We start from the raw sequence: 24,420 nt of genomic DNA, 5'->3' as shown, positions 1-24,420 counted from the left end.
ATCATAGAATATGTATGTACAAGTGACAGTCTCATCTCTCACGTCATCGCCACCTTTCTCAGCTACGTTGCGATGGTTAGACGGTAAAGATGCAACAATGTAGCCGTTGGCAGTGACATCCTACACAGCTCTTTCTTTTCCTGTATTCGTCGATGGTCCCCAATGGGAAAATCATTTTAGCAGCGCGCTCGCCGTCTCTGTTCCACGGAGAAGCTCTTGCGCTCCAGCAGATGTCCTCCGGCATCAGCGACTTCCCTGTCAGACCTGGTCCTCGAGTTCGAGAAGTCGCCATCGAGCCCTCAGAAAGCCTATCTAAAAGGACATCCCTCCCGTCAATTCTCCATTTCCTTTCCTCATCACTCGTTCATATTTACGAATCCAACTCTCTACTACTATCTAGCATTTACACATCCACTCTTTTGTTGTTTATTGCAGGGAGGTTTGCTTATCGCGTGATAGATAGATTGACATATGCAGCTCATTCAATTTACTACTTCCCTCGTGCTTTGCACACTCGCCACCTTCTCCGCCGCGTTTCCCGTGAACGGCTCTACTCATGAGATTGATGAGACACAACTCGACAGACGGGGCACTTCTGTCCCTTTCGGAGCCGTGATTGACAGGTGCACTGTTCCCGGGACGTTTGCCCTGACCTTCGACGACGGCCCGTTCATCTTCACGAACAAAATTCTGGATCTGCTCCGTGCGAATGGGGTTCGAGCGACGTTCTTCCTCACCGGCCAGCTTCATGCAAATATAATCGCCAACGGGGATATCGTGCGGCGTGCCATTGCGGAAGGCCATCAGGTCGGATCGCACACGTACGTATTAGCCATTCCCATAGCCTGAACATTCGTTTGCAATCCCTACGAGTTTGAGACGTGATGTGCTGACATGCTTATCTTGACAACCTTCAGCTGGAGTCATCCCTGGTTAGTCGGCGGCTTGGATCAAAATGTCATGGTCAAGCAGATGACCCAACTCGAGTCGGCCTTCCTCCGGATCATAGGCCGCATCCCGACATATATGAGACCTCCATATCTCGCTGTCGACGGCTCGGTCCTTGCTATCATGGGCCAGCTGAGCTACCATGTTATCAGCGCGAGCATCGACACGAAGGATTACGAGAATGACGACCCCGTTGCGATTTGGAACAGTTTCGAAAAGTTCAGGCGTGAACTGGACGGCGGAGGCACCATTACTCTCGCTCATGACGTCCACCGGAGCACGGTCGATATCCTTGCGCAGGCTATGATAGATGAGATTAGGAAGAGGGGTCTGAAAAGTATGTCCATTTTCCTTTCCCTATTTATTCTCAATCTGGCTGGATTCGATCGCGATAACTTGTCTGTCATTTTCCTTTGCTATTCCTGCTGCATTGCATATTATGGATCAAGCTGACGCATGATGATAGTGGTCACCGTGGGAGAATGTCTGGGTGATGCACCAGAGAACTGGTACCGAGGCGCTCGTTGAATTAAGCCCCTGGGCTTTACGGACTACTGATTTATCCGCTCCTTATCCTATCCTTTTTCATGTCGTATTCTTTCCTAGATAGATTGTAGCTTTAATACAGCCTGGGCGGTTTCCATTGACATTGGACTCTTTGCATAAAGCTCTTCTCTGGGTCGTAGGGGACAAACGGACGGCAAATTGTACATCTTGAGGTATTATCTATCGCAGACCTACGATATCCTGAAGTGCTGAGTGTTTGTCCTTATTCCGCAGAAAGGCGAAGAATTGAACATGAAATTCCCCAAGAAATGGATAGGGGTGGATCAAGCACTATGATTTCATTCATAGCTCCCTCCGACTCGAACGACCTAGCGATGACATACAAACTGCGATCGCTCTTTATGAATCACTGAGGTAAGAGAGCTTTTCTACTTCGTTTAAGTCCGGTGTTATTTTCTATGCTGCAGAACCACGCTGACAGGTAGGTTAAAAGAGGTGGGCAGGGGCTTCGGAATTCCGACGTTGGTGGCACCGGAACTCCTGCGGTGGGGCGTGGGTTCTATATAGTCCGTACAGAGTACACCATGGAGTATATCTACTCTTGGAACTCAATTTATCGTCTCTTCTAGACTATCATTATCTTGACATAGACCCAGAGAGGATAACAGATTTTTCCAAGGGCACATTCGAATCGAGGTGACCTAACCGCCCCTGGCTGTCCAACTTTCGAGTACCTACCCTAAGTTTATAATATATCAGACCTGGTATCTATAACTACAGACACCCAATAGAACCAAACATCGCAGAACTAACTCAAACCCAGAAGAGCCAGCCATGGCAGCAGAACAACCCCCCTCCTCCTCCTCCGTCTACGCGACAAACCACACCCCCGCCGTCCTCCGCACCCACCAATGGCGCACCGCATCCAACTCCGCTCCGCACCTCCTCCCCCATCTCCGCCCCAACATGACCATCCTCGACGTCGGCTGCGGTCCGGGCACCATCACCGTCGACCTCGCCCGGAACTATGTCCCTGACGGCTCCGTCACGGGCATTGAGTGCGTCTCTGATCCGTTGATCGCGGCGCGGGAGCACGCTGCTTCTCAGGGCGTGAAGAACGTTGAGTTCCTCGTCGGGGACGTTCTCGACTTGCACCGGTTCAAGGATGGAAGCTTTGACGTCGTCCACGCGCACCAGGTCCTTCAGCACGTCTCCGATCCCGTCCAAGCTCTGCGCGAGATGCGCCGCGTCGCAAAATCCCCAGGGGGCATTATATCCCTCCGCGAATCCGCCTCCATGACCTGGCATCCCCGTTTCCCGGGCCTGGATAAATGGTACTCGATCTACCAACGCGTCGCGAAGGCCCGGGGCGGAAACCCCGACCCGGGTTCGCACCTGCTACGTGTCTGGGTCCAGGAGGCCGGGTTCGACAGGAGTAAGATGACTTCTTCAACTGGGACGTGGTGTTTTCGGACGGAGGAGGAGAGGGCGTGGTGGAGTGGGGTGTGGATGGAGAGGGTTGTTTCGGAGGCTTTTGTGAGGGGTGCGCTTGAGGCGGGGGTTTGTAAGGGGAAAGAGGAGTTGGAAGAGGTGAGGGAGGCGTGGAGGGAGTGGGGGATGTGTGAGGGGGGGTGGTTTGTGGTGGAGCATGGGGAGGTGGTTTGTTGGACGTGATTTGAAGTCGGACTTTCGTCTCTGTTCTGTTTTTTTATTCTAACTAAATGATGGAGATTATTCTGTTTCTTGGGGGAGTTTAGTTCAGAAGGGTTGATGTCAGTCAGTCGATTCCGCTTGAACCTTGTAATATACGTGAGCATGTACCGGAAGAAAGATCAAGGAGGATAGGAAAAGAAAAAGAATCAAATGTCTATGCCGCTGGTATCCAAGAACTTCATCGTATCGAACAGGGCCTTCGAGATGGGGGATTTTGATGTAAATAAAAGTCGGACAACAGTCGGGTCACGCGTGATCCAGAGGTAGGTGCTCTCCGAGAGGGAGCTGAAAACGGCGAAATGATATGCAGGCGTCCCCCGCGGAAAAATGCTCCATTGTCAACTCGACCCTGCGGTAATACTGCAGCACCACAGGCTCGACCGGAACTGCTGTAATAAAAGAAAAAAAAGTAAAATGCTTTGATAAAGATTCCTGCATTGACTCCCTGCTCGTCTTATATACAATAATACATCCTCATCTAATCCCTCTGCCCATAGAAGTACACCGTCAAAAAGCCATTGACGCTTGTTCCATCCTAGTGCAGGCGAGATGCGTCATCCAGGGAAGTCCTTTTTTAAATTTATTTCTCGCCGAACCAAGTCTTGTGGCCCTATTCGAATGGGTTAGCTTTTGGTCTAGGGATGCAGATTGAAATCTGTGCTTGTTCCCAGGCTGGTCGTAGAGGGCTGTGAGAATCGGAGGGATTACTTACAAGGACCATGCGGCACATGGCGTAGGTGGTAGCTAGGGAATGTACTGTTAGCAAGGACGCCGGGTCTCATCGCACATAGGTGTACTCACCGACGGCCATGCCGTACGTGGAGATGAGGTAGGGCCACATGACGAAGCCGCTGTTCTCGGTCTTTATTTTGGCAATTCAATGTCAGATATGTCCTGTCATCCGAGCGTTGTACTGAGACGTGGACCGGGAAAACTGACCTTCCACCACTGACGCTTGCCGTCGTTGCGCTGGAAGAGGCGCTGGTAGTAAGGGACGCGGTTCTCGCGGAAGATGAATCTAGAGTAAAGAGAAGGCTGAAGTCAGCATCTCTGCAGGAGTTGACAGGTTCGCTGCTTGGGACGCGTTCAATTGGTCCGGGAGGGTTGGACGGAGAATTGGTGCGTTGTTGAAGTCATCCACCCACGAACAACGGAACTGTGCGAATTGGGATTCCAGCAAGCTGCTAAGGGGTTCACATACCCGGCGAGACGAGGGACGGTGCGGGAGACCATGGCTGCGGTTTTTGTATCTCAAGGGACGGAGATCCGGAGTTGTGGAGGAGGTGAATAGCAGGAAGAGAGAAGCTGGAGGGCGTTTCTGCTAAGACGTTCGTTCGCCTTGACGGAGCGGGAAACTCTCGGGTCGCCCGTCAGCTCACCCGGATTAGTCACCCGATCACGTGACTGCCAAGCTAGTCGCCATGGGTTTAGCGCAGGTTGGGGCTGCGCCCGCATCGGGTCGGAGGCTCTGGGGTTGATATACCACGGCTAGAGGTACGGCGTCAGGGCTGCAACAGGTCCCTGCATCATGCCCATTCTGTCGTGGTTTTGAGTGAGACGATGAGAATGCTTGTGTGTCCCCTCGTATTCCTTCAGTTCTGCACGCCCGATGCGTCCAGCTCTTCTGAGGCTCCTGAAGAGGCCATCGGCTGTCTCGCTTCTGGACACACTCATTTCAGCGCGCCTCGGGATTGAGCAATTGGACTCCAAGCATGAATGCCTGCGATGTCAAGTACATCGAGCACGAGGGAATGCAATCCCCTATGGACGACTGTCTGTCCCGGATGTCGAGAACGAACGGCCCGTCCGTCAACCGCGGGCGGTCCCCAACCCGCAATCGAAGTTGCATGTTCATGACCTCGAATCTCCGCAAAATGAGACTCCTTCGACCAGTGAGCAGGCCGTACGTGATCCAGGCACAAACCCAGCTGCTGAAGGCTCTACACCTACGACTAGTTGGACTCTAATGCCCGAGAAAGTTGACTACGAATCGGATGTGGGCCACCTGGAGGACATTGGAAGCCGATTAGTTGACGACCCTAGTCGCCGGAACGACTTTGCCCTCTGGGAAGAGCTTCTTCGGTACCGGCAGCGCCATTACGGAGAGAAGGGCACGTTGGACATCTGGGAGGGCCTCACTGTTAGACTGGACGGTGTGAATCTCCCTGTGGACGGAGAGAGGGCAGATCTGTTCTGGCAGAGCTTTGTCGATATCGGACTCAAGAGGGAGCGATTCTTGGATGACGTGGCAGATTATGCGCTCCAACTCTGGAAGAGAACCGGGAACAGATGGGGCAAGTTCTACGAAGCAGTTGTCGGTGGATTCTTCGAGCGAGGCATGCCGCAGCAGGCTGTGCATTGGCATCACAAACTGCAGCATCCTCACTTGTCTTCCCCGGATGATATCACGGGAATATTTGACCAGGCCCTGTCCTGCGTTCCTCGGTCCACTACAAAACATTTCCTGAGCCCGATGGCAGAGCCACTGCGCAGTCAACATCAAGGCTTGCGGGCCTTTCGGCATATATGCCGAGCAACTAGCGGCCATAGAATTTACGCTTTCGTCATTTCGACTCTTGTGAAGCATGGCAGGTCTGCTGATGCTCTCTCCATGCACCATTTTCTGGTGAAGCAAGAGGACCACCCTAGACGTTTTGAAGACGTGCAGCCGTTGCTGGAATATGCAAAGCACTGTGAGTCGCGGGCCACCTTCCAAAAACTTCAAGAGTACGTCGAAAATCAGTTTCCTCGAGAGCCAGAGTCTGCCAACCAAGCACCCCTTGAGACGGAAAAGACAACAACAGGAGCGGACGTGGGGGGTTGGCTGGAGGAGAAACATTTTAAAGACGAGTTCGGCGCACGACTCTTCGCGACCGAGGCTCTTACCTTCGACATGATTCTCGGAGGCCTGAAGTTGTTTGGTGTCTCCGCCATCGGACCGCACACCTTAAGAGAGATGGCATTGAGAGCCCGCGGGACACATGATATCGTGAACAAAATCGATGAGCTCCAGAGGGCTGGCATCTCCATTGGGAATTCTGTATTCTCAAGGGTCGTGCGAAGACTCGCATCAGAGCACAGGGAAATAATGCTGCACGACCTGCTGCATAGCGACGAGCATCCTGACGTTCTTGAGGATGCCGACACGCAGGAGTCCCTCCTCGTGTCATATTACTTGGTCCGAGATTGGCGTCAGTACAATATGACACTCGCTATTCTCAGTGAACTCTCAGATGAGGGGCCCGAATTGTTCAACGTCCACTTTCGGAAGCACATTGTGGCCGAGGAATGGAACTCAGCTTCCAGGGTCGTGGATGAGATGAGCCTGCAGGGGAAGACGCTCTCCGACCACAGCATAGGGTTCATGGTTCGACATGCGCTGACTCCGCGGAAGAAGGGGGTAGCTCCTGTGCCGAAACGACGTGACAGTCCTGTTGATGAGGTTGCCTTCGTGAGCGGGACTTTACAACGGGTTGTCAAGTCTGGCGGCACGGTTCTGCCCGAGCTCTGGATTGAGGTCCTGAAGCGTCTGGGAATGAGTAACCGCTGGGACGACGTGTGGAATCTCTGTCTCTGGCTTGCGCACCAATATTCACCGACCACGGAGTCCACGATGTCGCGACGGCTTCCCTCTTCCAGTCCGCATATAGGACCAGATCAAGAGGGCAGGCTACTCAAACGGAGTGATGGCATGCTTCGAGCCATCTTCAACCCACAGATGCAGGAAGCTATCGTCACGTGGGGCTTCCGGGTGCGCCCCTCCAGCAAGCCCGACACCAAGACGTACAATCCGTTCAACGTGGAGGGCGAGAATCTGGTCCCTTGGGTGCGCGGCCTGGTCCTCCTGCGTGAACTTCAACAGAAGGGAGTTCGAATCCAGCTGCGTGTGATTCGCCGGGCATGTCGACACCGCCTGGCGGTGCTTTTCGGTCGCCGTCGACATTCCAGCCGGCGGATGAGTCGACTTCTGCGACGTGAGAACCCTTACAGTGCAGAGCGTGTCATCGGGGATATGCGCAGGGTCTGGGGGTTCTCGCTGTTCCGCGACCGGGAGTTGCATGATCTGCGGGGGCTGGTGAACCCGCCGAGCTCCAAGATGTCGCTGCGGAGAACACGCCGCACGCTGTGGAGAGAAGCCAACTTGAGAGGAAGAGCCTTTTTGAGTTCGAGGTGAATGGTGTATATATTGCCTAGTGACGGGATTGAAGTCTTGTGCATATGTTTGATACCTTTGTGACTTCAGCCTGTAGCCGAATTTTGCTCCCGTATAGAGCATCGAATTGGCTGCCATGAGTACGCATAACGAGTACTTTTGTTATTCCAAGATGTATCTCGCTCTGCAGTTCGACTCTGGATGTTGCGCTTATGTAGATCCGGCCTGAGACACAGCGTCATCTGCTTGGATATGAAAATCGAATATAACATCCGTTCGAAGCTCACATCCCGCTGCCATCAGCCATTTTTCGTGACCATGTCAGCACACCGTATAGATCGAATCGGTAGCCGTAGAGACGATATCTGTATCTGTTCAGGCCTCTTGACCTGCACAGGCTAGGTTGGGTGGCCGACCTGAAGATCCTGCATCGTTGCCGAAGCGACGAATCCTGTCACACAGGTAGAAAACTCCAGCGACCGGTCGACGAGAGAAGATCATTCGAGATCTGACGGAGGCTGACGATGATCCACGCGGCCCTTCTCCACTCTGCTCTTTCTTGGCGGGCAGTAACAATAACAGTAACAAGAGGTGCATGGGAGAAAAGAAAAAAAAAGGGACGGTCAACAAATAAGGATCCAGCCACAGCCACTTTTTGCTGCTAAGAATAGATGTCGCTTGTAAACTCCGACGTTGGGCGGAGCAGGACCATAGCCCAGACAGACATGAGACACTTTTTTACTCCGCCCGTACACAGACAGTTCTCGACAGACGTCTCGTGCAATGGGAAAAAAAGCGGGCCACTCACTCAACTATTATTTGATGGTGGACGCCTGATGCTGTGGATTATTGATTGGATAGTGGATACTTACCTAACTGGAGCGTTCCTTTATTATTATCGGAGGCGCAGCACAGCAACCATAAGCAATCAGGCTGCGGCCGCCCGGATTGTTGTTCCATCCTTCTCCTTTTTGCCTTCCTGATTGATTGATTCATTCGCCTTTTTCTTGTCTCTCTCACACATGTGGTGTGTCAGACTGATTTGGGTATTCTCCTTTTTTGGTCCTTGTTTGAAGCTCTTCTCTTTTTTTGCTCTTCGCTTTCTTGCTTGCTTAACACCTGTTTGATCAGATCCTTCTCTGATCAAACACCTTTTTTCGTACAGTACAGCACTGTACATAGTGGACTGAACATACTTTTACAATTGCCCATCTTGGAAAAAAAGAAGGAGTTTTATCGCATCGCATTGCATCGCATACTATACATACATACTTCCATCTAACATCCCATCCCTTCTTGACGCGTATCTCGGCGTTGCATTCAGGACCTGACCTGACCTGACCTGACCTGACCTGACCTAAACTGTCGGGATGCGTGCCTTCAACAGCCTCAACCTCATACCTGCTGCCATCCTTCCTCTTCTTTCCTCAGCGCCCATCGCGGCAGCAACCGCATTAACACCCCGCGCGACAGCATGCAACAACTCCCCAGACTTATGCTCCAAGTCTTATGGTGAGATTACATATTTGGGGGCTCACGATAGTGCCTTTTTGAGGGATGCTTCGACGGGGTATTCGACTTCTGGGAATCAGTGAGTAGTCCCCTGGGATAGAACCTGGATGAGAGGGATGGATATGCAGGATACTGGTACTGACATACTGTCAGGTTCTACAACACTACGGTCCAGCTCGATGCTGGTGTGCGCTTGGTGACCTCTCAGGTCCACAAGCAGAAAAACGCGTGGCATCTCTGCCACACGAGCTGCGAGCTTCTGGACGCGGGGACGCTGCGGGATTGGCTTTCTGAGATAAAGACATGGCTGGATAATAATCCGAACGACGGTGGGTAGAACCATAGCAGACATACAGATCTGGGGACATGGCACAATATGCTAATACTTTTTTTTTGTCTACCCAGTGATCACCGTCCTCCTCGTCAACTCCGACAACGCCTCCGCGCAGGACCTCGACGCCGAATTTCAAGCCGCTGGCATCGTCAAATACGCATACAAGCCCACCTCGCCGACAACGCCACCGGAAACCTGGCCGACGCTGCAGGACCTGATCACCAAGGGCACGCGGATGATGACCTTCGTCGCTTCTCTCAGCCCGTCTTCCAACACCGTCGCGCCCTACCTGATGGACGAATTCACCTTCATCTGGGAAAACCCGTACGACGTGACCTCACCTTCGAACTTCTCCTGCCTTCCGGACCGCCCCTCCGCCGTGAAAGGCAACGTCCAATCGGCGCTCTCCTCGAACAGACTCCCATTCATGAACCACTTCCTGTACCAGAGCGAAGCGCTGGGCATCGAGATCCCGAACGTGGACAAGGTCAGCACGACGAACGCGCCCTCCGGCGGAACGGGCAACCTGGGCGACGCCGCGAAGAAATGCAAGAGCGCCTACGGCGGCCGCCAGCCGACGTTCATCCTGGTGGATTTCTTCGACCAGGGCCCCGCAATCGCGACCGTGGATGATCTGAACGGCGTCACGGACCCCGTGGGACGCAAGGCCGTCCCAGGGTCCAACTCGGAGGCGCAGAAGAGTGCAGGGTCGACCAACTCGAATGTGTTCAAGGGTCTGGTGGATCTGACGAACACGGTCAAGGGGGGTGGTGGGAGCCCCACCCTGGGCAACTGGGTCTGGGTCGGGGGTAACTGGGGGAGTCTCCTCGGTGGAGGTATTTCCTTCTGATTCCCGATTGTCAATTGCTGACAACTTTTTTTTGGTTTGGTTGATTGTCGTATCTTATGACCATGATGATGACGAACATGTGCCTAACCTTGTGGTTTCTTTCTCTTTTCTAGTCGCAATTCTCTCCCAACTCTTCTTCACCTGCCTCTGAAGGACAGGTTGGGATATCAGAATTCTCGGGTGGGCTCCTGAGAGCCTGTAGATATGGCATCACTTGTTTCATATGGATGGAGCATGGTGGCGGCGTTTTTTTGGGTTTGATTATGGGTTTTAATTTATCGATTCACTACCAGTGTGGAACGGAAGACGTGTGTATTTTGTTCTATACTGTTTATATGTAACAGGAATGCAAAATACACAAACGAAAGGAATACATAACCTGTGCAGTGGATGCATATGCAGACGTTCTATGCTTGCAGTGAGTGAATCATTGGTAGCATTACGACGCGAAACTTTTTTTTCCGATCGACTCGAGTCGTCTATGTGTATGGAACCTAGCCAGGTTTCTGTCGATCGATTCAGCTACAGCTACTCCTTGCCGAGCAGCTTCCGCACAGCGGAGACCTTGTCCTCGAAGGTCTGGTGCTTATCCGTTCTGTATATTGGAAAGTCGATGCCCCCCAAATGAGCCCGGCTAGCCAGCCCTACGCCATCCAGAGTCTGAGTTCGAGTTCGAATCAGACGCAGACGGGCGGGAGGGCATGGCGTCCGGGCAGGCAAGGGGGATAGAGTGGTCAGCACATGCAGCTCGCTGGTATGGCATGGCAACAAGCCATCTCGTGATATGAAAGCAAACAGTAACATCAACTCATTCTCAGGGAGGGGGCCTAGGGGAACAGCGCACAAACCTCGACCCGACTCTAATATCCGTCTGGATCCTCACGACGCCCTGCTCGTGGAGGATCGTGTGCGCCTGCCCGATCACCTGGAGCACTTTGTCCCAGGGTCCCTCTGAACGTGACCAGTCAGTCTGTCAATCAATCTACCCTGCCAACACATGCAGATGACAGGGAGGAAGGTGATTTTGTATGGAGGCTGGGTGGACGGAGGACGAACCGAGGGTGGTGCCGGCAGAGTGCATGATGTACTTCAGGCCGGATTTCTCGACGAGGCGCTGCACGTCGGCAATCTGGGCGGAGACGGAGGCGGTGGCTGTTCCCATCTAGATTTATGCCATTGGGGGTAAGCACTATGCATTCAGTGGCATTTCATTTCTGGTCATCATTGAGAAATGAGAGGGCAAAGTCATAGAGATTGCTTCAGGACTGCAAGCATAGAGAGAGAGAGATGGACCAGACCGTCTGCTGGGTGGCACTTGCAGGGACCAGTCTGGTTGTATACAGTGCAACTGCATTGGGCAACTAGAGAGAATAGCTGGTCTCGAAGGCAAACAGAAGCAACGCACCGGAATCAAGCAGAAATCCGCCGTGCAGTGAGCGGGGGTCGGGATGGAGGCAGTGGAGGTCGCTCCGGAGATAGATTCCATGGTGGAGATTGTGCTGGAGTAGACAGGTCAAGATGAACAAGCTTGAGATTGGGTGTGCTGCTTCGAGTTGTAGCAGGAAAGCTGGAAGGGGACAGACGTCAGTTTGGGAAGGGATCTCGAGGCTCGAGCGAGATGCTTCGAGACGGTGGTGATAGGGCTCTGATGGATGAAACCTGAAAAGTGAGGCGGGGCTTGATGATTAGCAGAACAGGCTGTGTTTTGTCTCTTGCAGCTGGGATCACGAGGGCTGGCGGGGAGAAGCGCAACATGACGCCAGTGGCGGGGCAGACCGGCGCCGATCTGGCGGCGTCCTCGAGCCCTTCTCAGCCGCCTGCTGGCCATGATGTACTGACACTTCTCGACAGAGTACTATCTCAAGTCCTATCTCCCCTCTGTACAGTACATGCTCAGGTCCGTCTGTACGTGCTCCAGCACCACAGGCGCTGCTTTACGGCTACATCCCTGCCAGTGATGATGCTAATCCGCGAGCCAAGACACAGACATTCCCCAGGTCGCCCGTACGGAGTACATCAGCCGGAGATCAGGACCTGCACAGGACACGCTGCTCTCTTTGCACGATCGTCTTTGCTGATCAAGGCGAAGCTCCTGCTAGACCTGGGTCAGACGTCAGCCCAGCGCTGAGATCGCCTCGGTGAATTCTCGAGCTCGTCCCGGATCGTCGACGAGTCAGCTGGCAGCCCTACGGAGCATGCCAGCTTGTGGCTGACGCTTCCCTCTGCTTGCTCTCACCGACTCGCGCCAGGCCTGGTCTTGCTTTTCTTCGTGTCGAGTCCCCGTCGCTTGGGTCTTTTTTCTTTCCCGTCTTTCGCCTCATCGGGTAGCAGATCTCGATTGCCTCCCTGGCGGCGGGTTTCTTTTAAAAGCCCACCGGGCCCGTTTCCTCTGTCTCCCTTTTCTTTCTCGACATTCCATTTGTATCGAGTACGCCGTCCTGGTGTACTTTCTCCGTACTTCTACATCCTCCTAGTACATAATTGTCCTGGACCACCGGTCCGGTCTTCCCTTACTGCCTGGTACGCAGGCCCGCTCGTTCCACACTTGGTCGCTCCCGCGGATCGGCCAACTTACCTGGCATCTTACGGACAGGCAGTCGCTGCACCTGCCTGCGGTTATCTCTTTATTTCTTTCTTGCATCACTCTCTCGAGTCACTGGCGTCTCTCCGTCCGGTGGGGAAAATTGATCGGTCTCCCTCGATTGACGATCGGGCGGCGTGCCGTCTCTCTGATTGGCATGGAACTGGTTGAAGGTATTACCGATGCAGAGACAACGAAACCCTGCATCCACCTGCACGTCACTAAGTCCCAACCCCAACCGCTAGCTACAAGTCGATCCTATCCTTCGCCGGGACGTCTCTAGCCGCCGCCGCTCGAGAGACGCCCAGCGTGTCGGGGTGTAGGACGGGCCCTTTTCTTTCTTCTACTACCGCTGCGCGTCATTCCGGGGTTCGTCTTGCGTTGTTTGACAGTTTTCCTCTTTCCTCATCCGTACTCGACTGCATTGCATCTGTCATTCTGCCAGTAGGAGGCTGTTTTATTTTTGGATTTCTCCGCATTTCAATAACGGGGTATTAGGTTGTGCGCGTTGCTTGCTTGCTTGCTCACCTCTTTCTTCCACCGTGCTACAGCATCTGCCTAATTGATAATTAACATTTCAACCGGACGAGACAAGCTTCGATTGGCTTGTTTGTCTTGCCTTTTGCACAGTGGGGCATCTACCAACTTGCTTGGTGGGGTGACCTTTTCTACTTTACATAGAGAGTGGGTGTGGCCATGTTCTCCTGGGATCAAGGGCAGCCTGAGGAATTTCGATTTAACGGATGACCAAACCAAACACTCTGGAGCTCCCGCCGGGAGCAAAGCTGCTCTACCTCGCCGAGGGTGGCGCCAATGTTATATACCGGATCGTCGTTGCGCCTGTGGACATGCCGCTGTCGTCGAAGGAGTATTGTACTGCGGGGGTTCCCCCACCCACTGTGATCGGGGATCCTTGTCTGCCACAACAGCTGAAAGGGAAGCTACTTCGATTGCGCAAAGATACCAACTCAGGAATCCCTTACCAAGAAACTGCGCGGAACTTTGACAAGGTCATCCGGCCGCTGTTCAATCCGGCAGAGCTGGTTGACCAGACGCTGGTCAGACTTCCAAAAGGACTCGTCCAGCGCTGCAATGAACAGCTGCGCGCGGATGAGCTGCACGGGATACGGCCGAAAAAGCGCCATGGCGTCTACCTTTCGACCGTGGAACCGTTTGGTTTACTCGTTACGGATATGACCACTTATTACAATCCCGGGATGTGCCTCGCAGAACTCAAACCGAAATGGCTTCTGCAGTCACCGTCCGCACCGCCCAACTCCAAACGGTGCCGGACATGTGCACTACGGGAGATGAAGAACCACGATGCTCGCAAGGTCGGAGCCAAAGAGGAGCGGTCGTTCTGCCCGCTCGACCTCGTGTCTGATAAATTTGAAGACGTGGCACGGGCCACTAGATTCATCAAAGGATGTCATGACAAAGCACGACTTGCGCGTCTTCTTTACCGGAACAGTACACTGTTGAAACTCCATGCGCACCAGAAGGTCAAGAAGGAAGTAGGTCTCCACGGAGAGCCGGCACAGTCGCGGGAGATGTCGATCGCGATGACCCTGAGGGACTGCACGATGTTCATCAAGGTATGTTCCTGACATCTACCCGGCTTGTTTCTAGTGGAAAAAAAAACCTTCAACGAAAATAGCCCAGCTGACAGATTAGGTGCCCCACAATGAGGGCCAACCTGTGGAGATACGTCTTGGGGATCTGGATCTCAAGACGGCGGCCGGGGGCAAGGCGCAGTATTGGCTGGACATTGAGAACCGGCTAATCAACGAAGGATGGTACAGCGGCGAGAGGAAGGGGCAGGAGCATAGCGAGTGCGCCCTGCAGGGTCATCGAAGGGAGTTTTGATGATGCATCTTCAGCTTTCGTAGCTTTCTTTCGGTTTTTTTTTTCCCTACAGGCTTTTCTTGTCTACACGTTTCGGGTGGCGGTGTCGGGATACACAGTACCGGGCCGGAAAGGGTTGGGTCGGATCGCATGGGTCGCATTGGATTGCATCGGATACAATGGCTGCGTGTGTATAATAGAGCATAAAGGTGTTGTGCTTTCCACGGCTTATGGCTGACGATTTCGGGGATGGCACGGGGATGGGCTGCATGGATCCATGGGTAATGTACCTAACCTAATAATACTTAATATGTCGGGGCTGTAACCCGTCACGTCGTAATGCATATCGTTCTCATCTCGCTCTCTTGCCAGTAAGCACCCGGGGTATATATTAGGTAGCTAGATCCCTATCTTAGGAGGTACTGTCACTGTCATGTCGAACGGGGAACAACTCCTCCGCCAACCGCCCCAGCACCACATCCCCCGTGTCCTTCAGGCCGCGCTTGATGCCTGCCAGCAGCTCCTCCGGCACGACCGCCCGCGGCCGCGCGTAGATATCGATCCCCGCCGGCGTGAACAGCGTCTTGGAGAAGTATGTCACCATCCAGTCCATCCTCTCCTCTTGTCCATCCCCACCAGCCTGGACGGGTCCAGCTCCGTCCTCCTCCGTAGGACCAGGAATAGTAGTAATGGTCCCATACCCAAGGACCTCCCACCGCGACGACGCGAGCCTTAACCAGCCTGATCCGCGCCACTCCCATCCCCAGGTGCTCCCTTCATCGTCCTTCCCCCGCGTGGTAATAGCAGTGTCGACCCCCATCACGCAATGGACCTTGTCCTTGCTCTCATTTTCCCCCGAACCTGACCCTGACTCTGACTCTGTCCCTGGCCTGGACTTCGACTTGAGGGACTGGGACTGGGACTGATATGTCACTCTGTCCAGCAAACGGAGACTGGCGTTCTTCTTCTTGCCTGGTTTTGTTGGTTCTGGCCCTGAAGAACCGAGTAAGGGTTTTGAGGGTTCGAGGAGGGTGTACCTTATCCGGACGTTGCGGTTGGTGCGCCACATGGGGAGGGTGGAGAGGGTGACGTGCCAGGGGGTTGAGGAGGAGGTCATAAAGGATAGATCTGGGGGATTGAGAGGGGTGACTTGGGGGGAGGTGGTATTGTGCGGTTTGGTGGAGGAGGGGGGTTTGGAGGGGGAGCGGATGGTGATGTTCATTTTGTTCATGTTTGTCTGGTTGGGGGGACATTGTTTTCTTTTCTCTTTTCTTGATTGAGATAGATGTATATACGGACATATGGATATAAGCAAGAAATAAATCAGGGGGTAAAAAAAAAAATTGGATAATCCTGTTCGACCTTGTTCTACCCTATCCTGTCCTGCAGGACATCCCTAGGTAGGTAGACAGCAGCAAGAAAGAAAGAGACGGATAGATTTAAGTCTGAGAGTGATGGAATAGCAATTAATGGCAATAAGTAGGTGGAATATATTAAGAGGTACTAAAGTCGGTCACCCTGACCTGACTAGGTAAGAAGAAAGCATTGAAAGGATAGGTAGATATAGAGAATTGAAGAGAAAGCCGCAAAAGCATAGAAGCATGGTCATGATCGTGAGCTATTAATTAATAATACGTCGTGCGAAGAGGACACGATGACGAGACGAGAAGAGCATTGAGTCTCCGTATGTGTCAGGAGTCGGTTTCATGTACGACAATGGATACGAAGTAGGTATACTCCGCACGGCGAGGGTACTCCCGGTTGGTGTTTTGTCTCATGTCATGTCGTGCTTTGTCAGCGCTTTGAAAGCAGTGTTTCGTAAGCGCGATGATGAGCGAAGATCGGGCGGCATGCCGATGCGCGGTGCCGCGTGCCTGAGGACGGGTCGGATTCTGATTTATGAATATGGATTTGATTATGGTAATTGTTTTTCCCTCTATATTATGTATCTACATAAGCAATTGAGCTATTTCTTGCTTTGTTTTGCTGTGTAGTTGTAGTGGTAGTGGTAGTATGTAGACCATCGTGATGCCGATGCATGCGTCATTCCGCCCTGGATTTCTAACCATCGAGGTACGAGTTCCGCTCTCTCTCCCTCTGCTTTGCCGTCCACCCGGCATGCAGGCGTCACCACAGTCGCCGTCTAATCTATTATTCATCCCTGTTTGCCGGCTATTAATACTTGCCCAGGGGCAATTGAATTCTCTACTGAGTTCCGCTAATTGAGTAGCTACAGAAATCCCTGTATTGACTCCTAGGTACTAAATTCCGCCTGTCCTATCCTGTCAATCAATTGATCACCATGTCCACCACGATGGCTTCATCCGGGCTGCTGTTTCGGTCCTGTTCTAGCTTGTCTGTCGCGGCCGCGATACGCTCCACCACGTCGTCGGCCGCCCACCACCCCACCTCGACTTTCTCTACTATATCTACAGGCGTGAGCCCCGCGCGGCTCACGGCCCCCTTCTCCTCATCCTCCTTTTCCTCCCCCAAATCACCCTTCCTGTCTTCTGCTTCTGCCGTACGAACCTTCTCCTCATCCTCGACGACCCGATTCTCTACCTCCGCCGTCGCAATGGCGCAGACTCCCACCGACACGCTCATCGAGCTGGCCAAGGCCCGCCGCACCTACTACAAGCTCTCGAACAAGAGCCCCGTCCCGGACTCAAAGATCGAGGAGCTCGTCAACAGCGCCATCCTGCACGTTCCCAGCTCGTTCAACACCCAGTCGACCCGTCTCGTGGTCCTGCTGCACAAGGAGCACGAGAGGCTGTGGGACATCATCATCGATGCCTTTGGCGGGCTGGTCAAGACCGGTGCTATCCCCGAGGAGATGTGGAAGAACCAGACCCTGCCGAAGTTGCAGGGTTTGAAGGCCGGCGTTGGCACTGTAGGTCCCCCTTTCCGTCAGAAATGTTTAGATATAGGGGAGATGCTGACTTGTTTACTTGTAGATCCTCTTCTACGAAGACCCCGCCCACATCGCCCCATTGTCCGAGAAGTTCGCCCTGTACAAGGACCACTTCGGCCCCTGGGCTGAGCACTCCAACGCCATGCACCAGTACTACCGTACGTCCCAGGCCCTTGTCAAGCTCCAACCAGAATAAACCGCTTCCAAAGAACCCCCACTAACAAATTGCACAGTCTGGACCGGCCTCGAGTCCCTCGGCTTCGGCGCCACCCTGCAGCACTACAACCCCATCATCGACGCGCCCGTCGCCAGCGCGTACAACGTCCCCAGCGACTGGCGGCTCATCGCGCAGCTGGTCTTTGGCGCCCCCGCCGGCCAGCCTGGTGAGAAGCAGTACAAGCCCGTTGAGGAGCGGGTGAAGATCTACGGGAAGGAGTAAACTAGCTGTCTGAACTTATGCATTTAATGTACCTAGTATTTATGAGATAGAAGATAAAGACTAGATATATAGAGAAAGAGAAAGAAAATGATATATGAGATAGATCTATGAATATACATATATATGAAATTGTGCTTTGTATTTACCACCGTCCTCTGTTTTATCTCACCCAATGACAGAACACAGAGGCACGTCTTGTGTAAGGTACCAAATAGTATGTACACTATAAAAGTTGACTGCCAGAAACGGTCCAATACCTACGACCATAGGGTGTGGAAAACAGGGCTTCCCGTCCGCTCAGCCGTACTTAAGCCACACGCCGGGCGGTTAGTAGTTGGGTGGGTGACCACCAGCGAATCCCGTCTGTTGTAGGTTTTCCTTTCTCATTTTTATTTTTTTTCCCTTTGCCTCCTTCCTCGCTATTAGGATTTCTTCTTCTTGAACAGGTTTAGATTGTTGGAGGGGGTTTTAGGGTCGATGTGCTGGGCCGCTGTTATGTATCTGTTCTGTTTTGGAGAGAAAGCATGGTGGAGAGTCTAATCTAAAATCAGGCACCTAACTAAACCTTGTCTACTTCCGTTGGGGGGGGGGGAATTCATCTATATTAGACGTAGCGTAGAGTAGACGTATAACGAGCTACCTAAAGAGATTCTATAGAGGAAGAGAAGTGTATTTCTATATTTATGCGCGACTTAGACAAGTCTGAGTCTCGCATATACCTGCGCCTCCCGCAAACCTGCCCCTACCAAAGTACTGTATCTTAGGTATAGATATAGCTAAGGAAGTACGTGAAAAGCAAGGTACCTAAGCTATCTACCTCATCTGATATGATGTAATAATGTTGACGACCTTCCTTATCCGTTGATTTTATTTGTCTGTTACTTTGTTCGTGAGGCGGAACGTAAGTGCTTTATCTACCTAACGAACGTACATGTAGTGTACGTTCTGTGCTGTTATTTCAAAAATGAATCCCATATTAGATAAATAAATACCCTATCTATCTACATCAGAATAAAATAAAAAAATAAAAATCTTGTTAAAACGTTGAAAAAATGTCCGAGCATCCACATCCACAGCCACATTGGGAATGCCGTTTAACAATTGGGCATGGTTTGGTTTGTTTTGCTATGTGGTGTGGCACCTGTCATGCTCTCTCTCTCTCTTTCTTATCCTTCCATGTCTTCTTTTCTTGGTTTAGATTTGTTCTTCCTCGGGAGATCCAGGGTTCAAAAAACGTGTAGTGTGTTGCGTCTGTCACGTTTCCCTGTCGGAGCGGAATCTCTTCGCGAGGAATGGGGTATGTGAGGCTGTCTGCTTCCACACTCATTTTGGCTCATTTCACCTCCCTCTCCTAGGGAGGTGAGAGTGAGAATGAGGCTGTGATTCATCGCATTATGTGATCACCAGGTACTGGTACGGTGGTAGACCCGCAGACAGCTCAACGTCGGTTCGACGGTATACTATTTTCCCGGAGAGAAGAGGATAGGAGAGAATGTTGCATCAGAGCACGGAGAGGCATGTTGCAGCGTCGAACGGTAAATGGGTCGATTAAATAAAGTGTCGTATTATGAAGAGAAGAGAAAGGGAAGTATGGACCCGCGGGATCATAGCGAAATAAAGTCGAAAGAAGATCGAAGTCGAAGTCGAGGTAGAAATTGGAAACTCCAGGCTGTCTTTTTTTATCCCTTGTCTTTTCACGTAGACCAAACGCCTAGGTTAAGAAGGTATGCAGGTAGGTAGAAAGAGAACGCCATCATATCACGTCACGTCGTCACTCGAAACTCGATTCGAAAGGGGTGAGCAGAGCAGAAAGACATATCGACATCAGAGATATGAATTAATCTCTAGGGAGGTGTTTATCCCGTCCCGACGGACCCTGTCCGGCCCAGCGCCCGTACGGGAAATTGTACTCGGCGTCGAGGTTGCTCTTGGCGGGCATGAGTGGCGCCCACTCCGCCCAGCGGTCGCGCAGCGCACTGAGGCTGAAGAATTTCTTGAGTTTGTCGCCGAAGGTCATTTTGCCGTTTTTCTTGGACTGCTTGTTTGATTGCTTGCTCGTTTTGGTCAACTTGTTGAGGTTGGGTGTGTGTGACGTGTTTGGACGAGGTGGATCTGTTTGTTGTATAGAAGACCAGGGAAGTATGTTATGGAAGGTCGGTGAGGATGAGGAGAGGAAGAGAGGATGGGTAGAATTCCCTGGTTATATCCCCCTAGAATAAAATGAACTCTTTCCCGTTCCGGGTATTTCAAATCAAATAAAACAGGGGGCAGTTTGGGAAAGGGGGTCACCACCCCTTATATAGAGTGAGACCCTTCTAGTAGAGAGAGCTATTTTTTGGCCATGCCAGACTCCGTAGTGTTGACGTAACTCCACTCAGGGTCCATGAAACAGGCCCGAGCTCGGACCCGGCCCGGCACCGAGGGACCGGGTGATGTAGGAATTTTCGGCTTTCATCCCTCGGGATCGCGAGGTGGATTCCGTGGAAAAAGCTTGGTTGCTCAGGCTGATAGGCTAGTGGGGTGATCTCCCGTTTGCGCTAAACCTTCCTGGGCTTAGTGGGATAGGGCCAGGGGGGATGACATCCGCCGAGTTTGTCCGAGAAGTATACGAACCGTACCTTCCTGGTCGAGTATACCGTTATCATGAGAATTAGACGGCGCTTGGCAGTGCAGAGTTTTTAAGGGCCATGTTCGGAAATTGATAGACAGGTAGATAATTGCATTAACGGCGAAAGTTCTAAGAAAGAGAGGTACAACAGGAGACAAGATTGAAGATGTCTACATTTATACTCCAGGAACTGCATACTACTGTTGAGGATAGCTTATTAGTTGAATTCTGACTGTTCAAAGTAATTAAGTGTGTCTTTCGAACTTCCCGTTTTCTATACCTAGTATCCTGACTTTTCTCTTTGGTCAAACGGCTTGTTTTCTAGCTTATATCTTCAGGTGGCAATCTGATGCCCAACCACGGAGAATGTCGGTGACGGATACGGCCTCACGATAAACGCACGGGTTAACTGGATAACCAAAACAAGTAAAGATAAGACGACCGGCAAGCTGAATTAAAGTTTTCCATGTCTGTTATTATCAACTCTCGATCATTCTTTTCAGATGTTTCCTGTTGGTCCATAGAAAGCGGGCTTCCCCAACTTTGACTGCAGGGGCTGTCTTCCAGCCCTGCACGCTCCTTATCGACCCCACTTTCGCTGATATCACGTTCTATTTCATATCTGCTTTCATAAATATCAATTGTATACCTGAGATCTCAGTCTCTGATAGGGATCAAGTGATCGATTCTGTTACTTACTATATAACCGTAGCGTGTTATGACACTACATATAATCAACACTAACGGCACCGCTTAATCAAGGTTGATATCGACTCGTTTACAGGCAACAGAGCAGAATAGCCAAGCATAGCTGAAATCACAGTCGTTTCATTTGACCTTTTCCTGAATGGTGACCACAAGGACCGCCTTGCAGTCGCCAATGAGGTCTACGAGGCCTTCGCGACCATCGGCTGGGTTTATCTGAAAGACCATGGCATCAGCCAGTCACGAGTCGATGAGATCTTTGAGTTGGTATCTTACAGCCCGCAATTTTGACTACTTTGATCGCGGGGCAAGGCGTTTATGAGCAAGATGAGATGTATCACGAGTCCTGCTAACGAAGAGCCACAGAGCAAGCGCTTCTTCCAGCACCCGCTAGAACAGAAACTAAAATGGGAAACTGAACGACCCCAAAGTCAACCAGGGATACACTGCTGATGGCGCAGAAGCCAACGGCAGCCGTGACCACAAGGAGTGCTATGAGCATCGCCGTTTCGTCAACGCTCTATGCCCCTCCGCAGACGAGATGCCAGGGTTCCGACAGACACTGGACGAATTCTACGCCCAGTGCCTCTATCTCGCGTTGAACTTCCTTCGCTGCCTCGCCATGGCAGTGAAGCTAGGCGACGACGACTTCTTCGACCGCATCACCACCCATGCAGACCTTCAGCTCCGTCTCCTCCACTACCCGGCCATCGAGTGCTCCGAGGTCGAGAGGGAAGGCCACGCGCGCATCATGCCGCACACGGATTTCGCGCTTTGCACGCTGCTCTTCCAGGACAGTATCGGCGGGCTTGAAGTCGACCCGTTTCGCACGGGCGAGTTTAAACCCGCGACGCCCATACCGGGCACGGTGCTCGTCAATATTGGTGATCTGCTGCAGCGGCTAACGAATAACCGGGTGCGGTCTACAAGGCATCGGGTCGTTGCTCCTCCGTCAGTTGCTAGGGATGTAGTGCTACCTGCAAGGTGCTGTATTCCGTTCTTCGTTCATCCGGACCCGGAGACGACGATCGATCCGATCACGTTATCTCCTGCGGAAGAGAAAATGTATCCTCCGATAGATGCGGGTGTGTGGCGTGATCAGAATACGGGGAAGAACTACAGGTCGGAGTTGAACGAGGCTCCTGTCGCTGCTGTGGTTGGGTAGCAAATTTAAGGCTGCCCCGTTGACTACAAAGCTGTAGCATTCTGGTATAATAACCTACCACTTGATGAATTTAAGTCTGGAAAGTAGAAATAATACGGAGTATGAGGCAAGAGCACACCGATAAGATAAGACCACCCAAGTGGTCCATAACGCAGAACCGACTCACCGCTAATTGCATTAAGAGAACCAGCGGAATGATCTTGAAGGAACCAATTCCAATACTTACAAAAACAAATCATTGCTGAAGTTCAATGTCCTCCGTTTAGCACGAGCAGGAGAACTTGCAATATTGACACGTCTTGGCAGAGACGACACGTCAACATCAAGTAGACTGGTCTTTGCGTAAAGTTCATGGCGAGTACTGTACATCCACATAGGGACCATGAACACAGCTAACTATACTACTGGATACTTAACGATAAGGCACTGAGCTGGATCTAGGCATCCAATGGGACAAGCAATGTCTGACCTGTCCGACTCAGCCCAATCCGAGGAGGAGGAATACCTCTTCGACAGCCGACACGCGGACGACATCGTCCGCATCGCCTCCTACCACCGCAAAGACTTCGACCCGGCCGTGGTCTGGCTCAACCTGCGCGACCACGTGGATGTCAAAGCCTCAATGCCACGGCGCTTCCCCAGGCCATTCACCAATGATCTCGGGATCCTCGATACCCTCCCCCTCGAGATCCTCCACGAGATTTGCCTCCACATGGACATTGCGTCCCTCTTCCAATTCCGCCAGGTCAGCATGCGCGCGCGAAGTGGCTGGCACGCTGAACGAGTACCGCTCCGTGGGCGACCACGCACTGGGGACCCTCCGCGCCGTCCTGAGGACCGGGGTCGTGTCGTACTACACCATCCGCGACCTCTACACGGCGCTTTGCACGCGGGATTGTACTCTCTGCGGCGCCTTCGACGGGTTCATCTTCCTCCCTACTTTCACTCGGTGTTGCTTCTCGTGCATCCACTCACCGACGGTGCCGCAACTTCGCGTCACGCCGGTCCTCATGCAGTTGGAGCTGATCCAGGAATTGATCCCCGTGTTGACGACCGTTCCCAGTATATTTTCTGGATGAGAGGCTGTACGAGGCGCAGACGTGTCTCGTCGCTCGAGAACATATCCTTTTGCTCCTGGAGTGTTGGGGCAACCCTGAGGGGTACAACAGATTGGGGAATATGATCAGCATGGGAGCGATGGTGGAGTCGCCTCTTTACCGGTTTATGGCCGCGACTGCGTTGCCGTATCTGGACCTGATGAATAAAAGTAATGACAATGATAGTAATAATACTAATGGCCGAGTGGAAAATGGTGTGCGTTGTAAAGGGTGCCAGATCGCGCTGAAAAAGCGCCGGGATCGGGTCTATTCGAGGGAGGGATTTCTGAAACATTTTCGATGGTGTAGACAGGCGCAGAAGCTGTGGGAAGCGAGTTGTGAGGGGAAAAAGGATGTTGGGTTCTTCGAGGAACGGAAGGTTGTTATGTATTCCTGGTAAATTGTATCGTTTTATCTTGTAATATGTCTACTATTAATAGCTCTGTCCTGATCTGAGAGTTGCTACGGTAGAGACAGTGTTCGTAAGCCTCGTTAAACAGGATGTATCTCGACTCTTCTCGCCTGCCTCTGGCAGAGCCTTTGACGGGGAGGGATGTGGAATATGCCACGATTTGATTTAATGACGGGTACATGCATAGCTTCCATTACGTAGGAAGTACTCCTGGGGGAGGCTTAGGAGGCAGCAAAGATCGGCTACTTGGCGCTTGGAAACATGCGCCGCCGTTGCGGTGAGCATTTGGATAGACCAAATGCAAAGCGCTGGCATCCCGACAAGTAATTGGATGGATCACACACGCCCTGAGCTGCACATTTTCCTTCTCTTCTAGCCTTCCCCGGCCTTGGTGAACCAAGTACCTGAGCCCGCGCGGAAGCACTGCGGGGAAGTTTTACCCTGCATATAAGATCTTCGAGGCTCGCCGTCCATAGATCTTTCTGCGTGAGATGTACTGTGCTGCATCGCACTGCTAGGGGAGTGAGTTCTTTCCTAATAGAGTAGCAACAGGTCAAGTTCATACAAGGTGCCTAAGTGACAAGTTCCTGTCGAAACAGGTAGCGAGTCCTCATACCGACAGGTATAACCCCCCCCCCCC

At 52.2% G+C, this 24,420-nt stretch overlaps 11 protein-coding genes across 11 annotated transcripts; 8 read left to right on the top strand and 3 right to left on the bottom strand.

Annotated features, from left to right (window-relative positions):
* Positions 1–471: 471 nt before the first annotated feature.
* On the top strand, positions 472–1,476 carry VTN00DRAFT_7681 (uncharacterized protein; the record flags this gene model as incomplete). The annotated part of the gene is made up of 3 exons (XM_069434451.1): positions 472–821; positions 918–1,285; positions 1,415–1,476. The coding sequence occupies 3 exons, from the start codon at positions 472–474 to the stop codon at positions 1,474–1,476; spliced, it is 780 nt and encodes a 259-aa protein (XP_069285947.1).
* An 813-nt stretch (positions 1,477–2,289) lies between these two features.
* Positions 2,290–3,129, top strand: VTN00DRAFT_7680 (uncharacterized protein; the record flags this gene model as incomplete). Its single annotated transcript, XM_069434450.1, has 1 exon — positions 2,290–3,129. The coding sequence occupies one exon, from the start codon at positions 2,290–2,292 to the stop codon at positions 3,127–3,129; it is 840 nt and encodes a 279-aa protein (XP_069285946.1).
* A 619-nt stretch (positions 3,130–3,748) lies between these two features.
* Positions 3,749–4,401, bottom strand: VTN00DRAFT_7679 (uncharacterized protein; the record flags this gene model as incomplete). The annotated part of the gene is made up of 5 exons (XM_069434448.1): positions 3,749–3,778; positions 3,881–3,912; positions 3,970–4,030; positions 4,108–4,186; positions 4,370–4,401. The coding sequence occupies 5 exons, from the start codon at positions 4,399–4,401 to the stop codon at positions 3,749–3,751; spliced, it is 234 nt and encodes a 77-aa protein (XP_069285945.1).
* A 376-nt stretch (positions 4,402–4,777) lies between these two features.
* On the top strand, positions 4,778–7,342 carry VTN00DRAFT_7678 (uncharacterized protein; the record flags this gene model as incomplete). The annotated part of the gene is made up of 1 exon (XM_069434447.1): positions 4,778–7,342. The coding sequence occupies one exon, from the start codon at positions 4,778–4,780 to the stop codon at positions 7,340–7,342; it is 2,565 nt and encodes an 854-aa protein (XP_069285944.1).
* A 1,349-nt stretch (positions 7,343–8,691) lies between these two features.
* Positions 8,692–10,017, top strand: VTN00DRAFT_7677 (uncharacterized protein; the record flags this gene model as incomplete). The annotated part of the gene is made up of 3 exons (XM_069434446.1): positions 8,692–8,912; positions 8,987–9,162; positions 9,239–10,017. 3 exons carry the CDS (start codon positions 8,692–8,694, stop codon positions 10,015–10,017), a joined length of 1,176 nt encoding a protein of 391 aa, XP_069285943.1.
* A 528-nt stretch (positions 10,018–10,545) lies between these two features.
* On the bottom strand, positions 10,546–11,503 carry VTN00DRAFT_7676 (uncharacterized protein; the record flags this gene model as incomplete). The annotated part of the gene is made up of 4 exons (XM_069434445.1): positions 10,546–10,612; positions 10,866–10,968; positions 11,074–11,179; positions 11,423–11,503. The coding sequence occupies 4 exons, from the start codon at positions 11,501–11,503 to the stop codon at positions 10,546–10,548; spliced, it is 357 nt and encodes a 118-aa protein (XP_069285942.1).
* A 1,838-nt stretch (positions 11,504–13,341) lies between these two features.
* On the top strand, positions 13,342–14,464 carry VTN00DRAFT_7675 (uncharacterized protein; the record flags this gene model as incomplete). Its single annotated transcript, XM_069434444.1, has 2 exons — positions 13,342–14,193; positions 14,273–14,464. The coding sequence occupies 2 exons, from the start codon at positions 13,342–13,344 to the stop codon at positions 14,462–14,464; spliced, it is 1,044 nt and encodes a 347-aa protein (XP_069285941.1).
* A 391-nt stretch (positions 14,465–14,855) lies between these two features.
* VTN00DRAFT_7674 (uncharacterized protein) lies at positions 14,856–15,665 on the bottom strand (the record flags this gene model as incomplete). The annotated part of the gene is made up of 1 exon (XM_069434443.1): positions 14,856–15,665. The coding sequence occupies one exon, from the start codon at positions 15,663–15,665 to the stop codon at positions 14,856–14,858; it is 810 nt and encodes a 269-aa protein (XP_069285940.1).
* Positions 15,666–16,745: 1,080 nt separating this feature from the next.
* On the top strand, positions 16,746–17,793 carry VTN00DRAFT_7673 (uncharacterized protein; the record flags this gene model as incomplete). The annotated part of the gene is made up of 3 exons (XM_069434442.1): positions 16,746–17,333; positions 17,398–17,512; positions 17,588–17,793. The coding sequence occupies 3 exons, from the start codon at positions 16,746–16,748 to the stop codon at positions 17,791–17,793; spliced, it is 909 nt and encodes a 302-aa protein (XP_069285939.1).
* Positions 17,794–21,647: 3,854 nt separating this feature from the next.
* VTN00DRAFT_7672 (uncharacterized protein) lies at positions 21,648–22,271 on the top strand (the record flags this gene model as incomplete). The annotated part of the gene is made up of 1 exon (XM_069434441.1): positions 21,648–22,271. One exon carries the CDS (start codon positions 21,648–21,650, stop codon positions 22,269–22,271), a length of 624 nt encoding a protein of 207 aa, XP_069285938.1.
* A 460-nt stretch (positions 22,272–22,731) lies between these two features.
* Positions 22,732–23,768, top strand: VTN00DRAFT_7671 (uncharacterized protein; the record flags this gene model as incomplete). The annotated part of the gene is made up of 2 exons (XM_069434440.1): positions 22,732–23,275; positions 23,335–23,768. The coding sequence occupies 2 exons, from the start codon at positions 22,732–22,734 to the stop codon at positions 23,766–23,768; spliced, it is 978 nt and encodes a 325-aa protein (XP_069285937.1).
* Positions 23,769–24,420: the final 652 nt, after the last annotated feature.

This window comes from Thermoascus crustaceus, assembly GCF_041956765.1.
Source record: "Thermoascus crustaceus strain CBS 181.67 unplaced genomic scaffold VTN00scaffold_5, whole genome shotgun sequence".
Lineage (NCBI taxonomy): Eukaryota > Fungi > Ascomycota > Eurotiomycetes > Eurotiales > Thermoascaceae > Thermoascus > Thermoascus crustaceus.
This window is presented reverse-complemented; position numbering and strand designations above follow the sequence as displayed.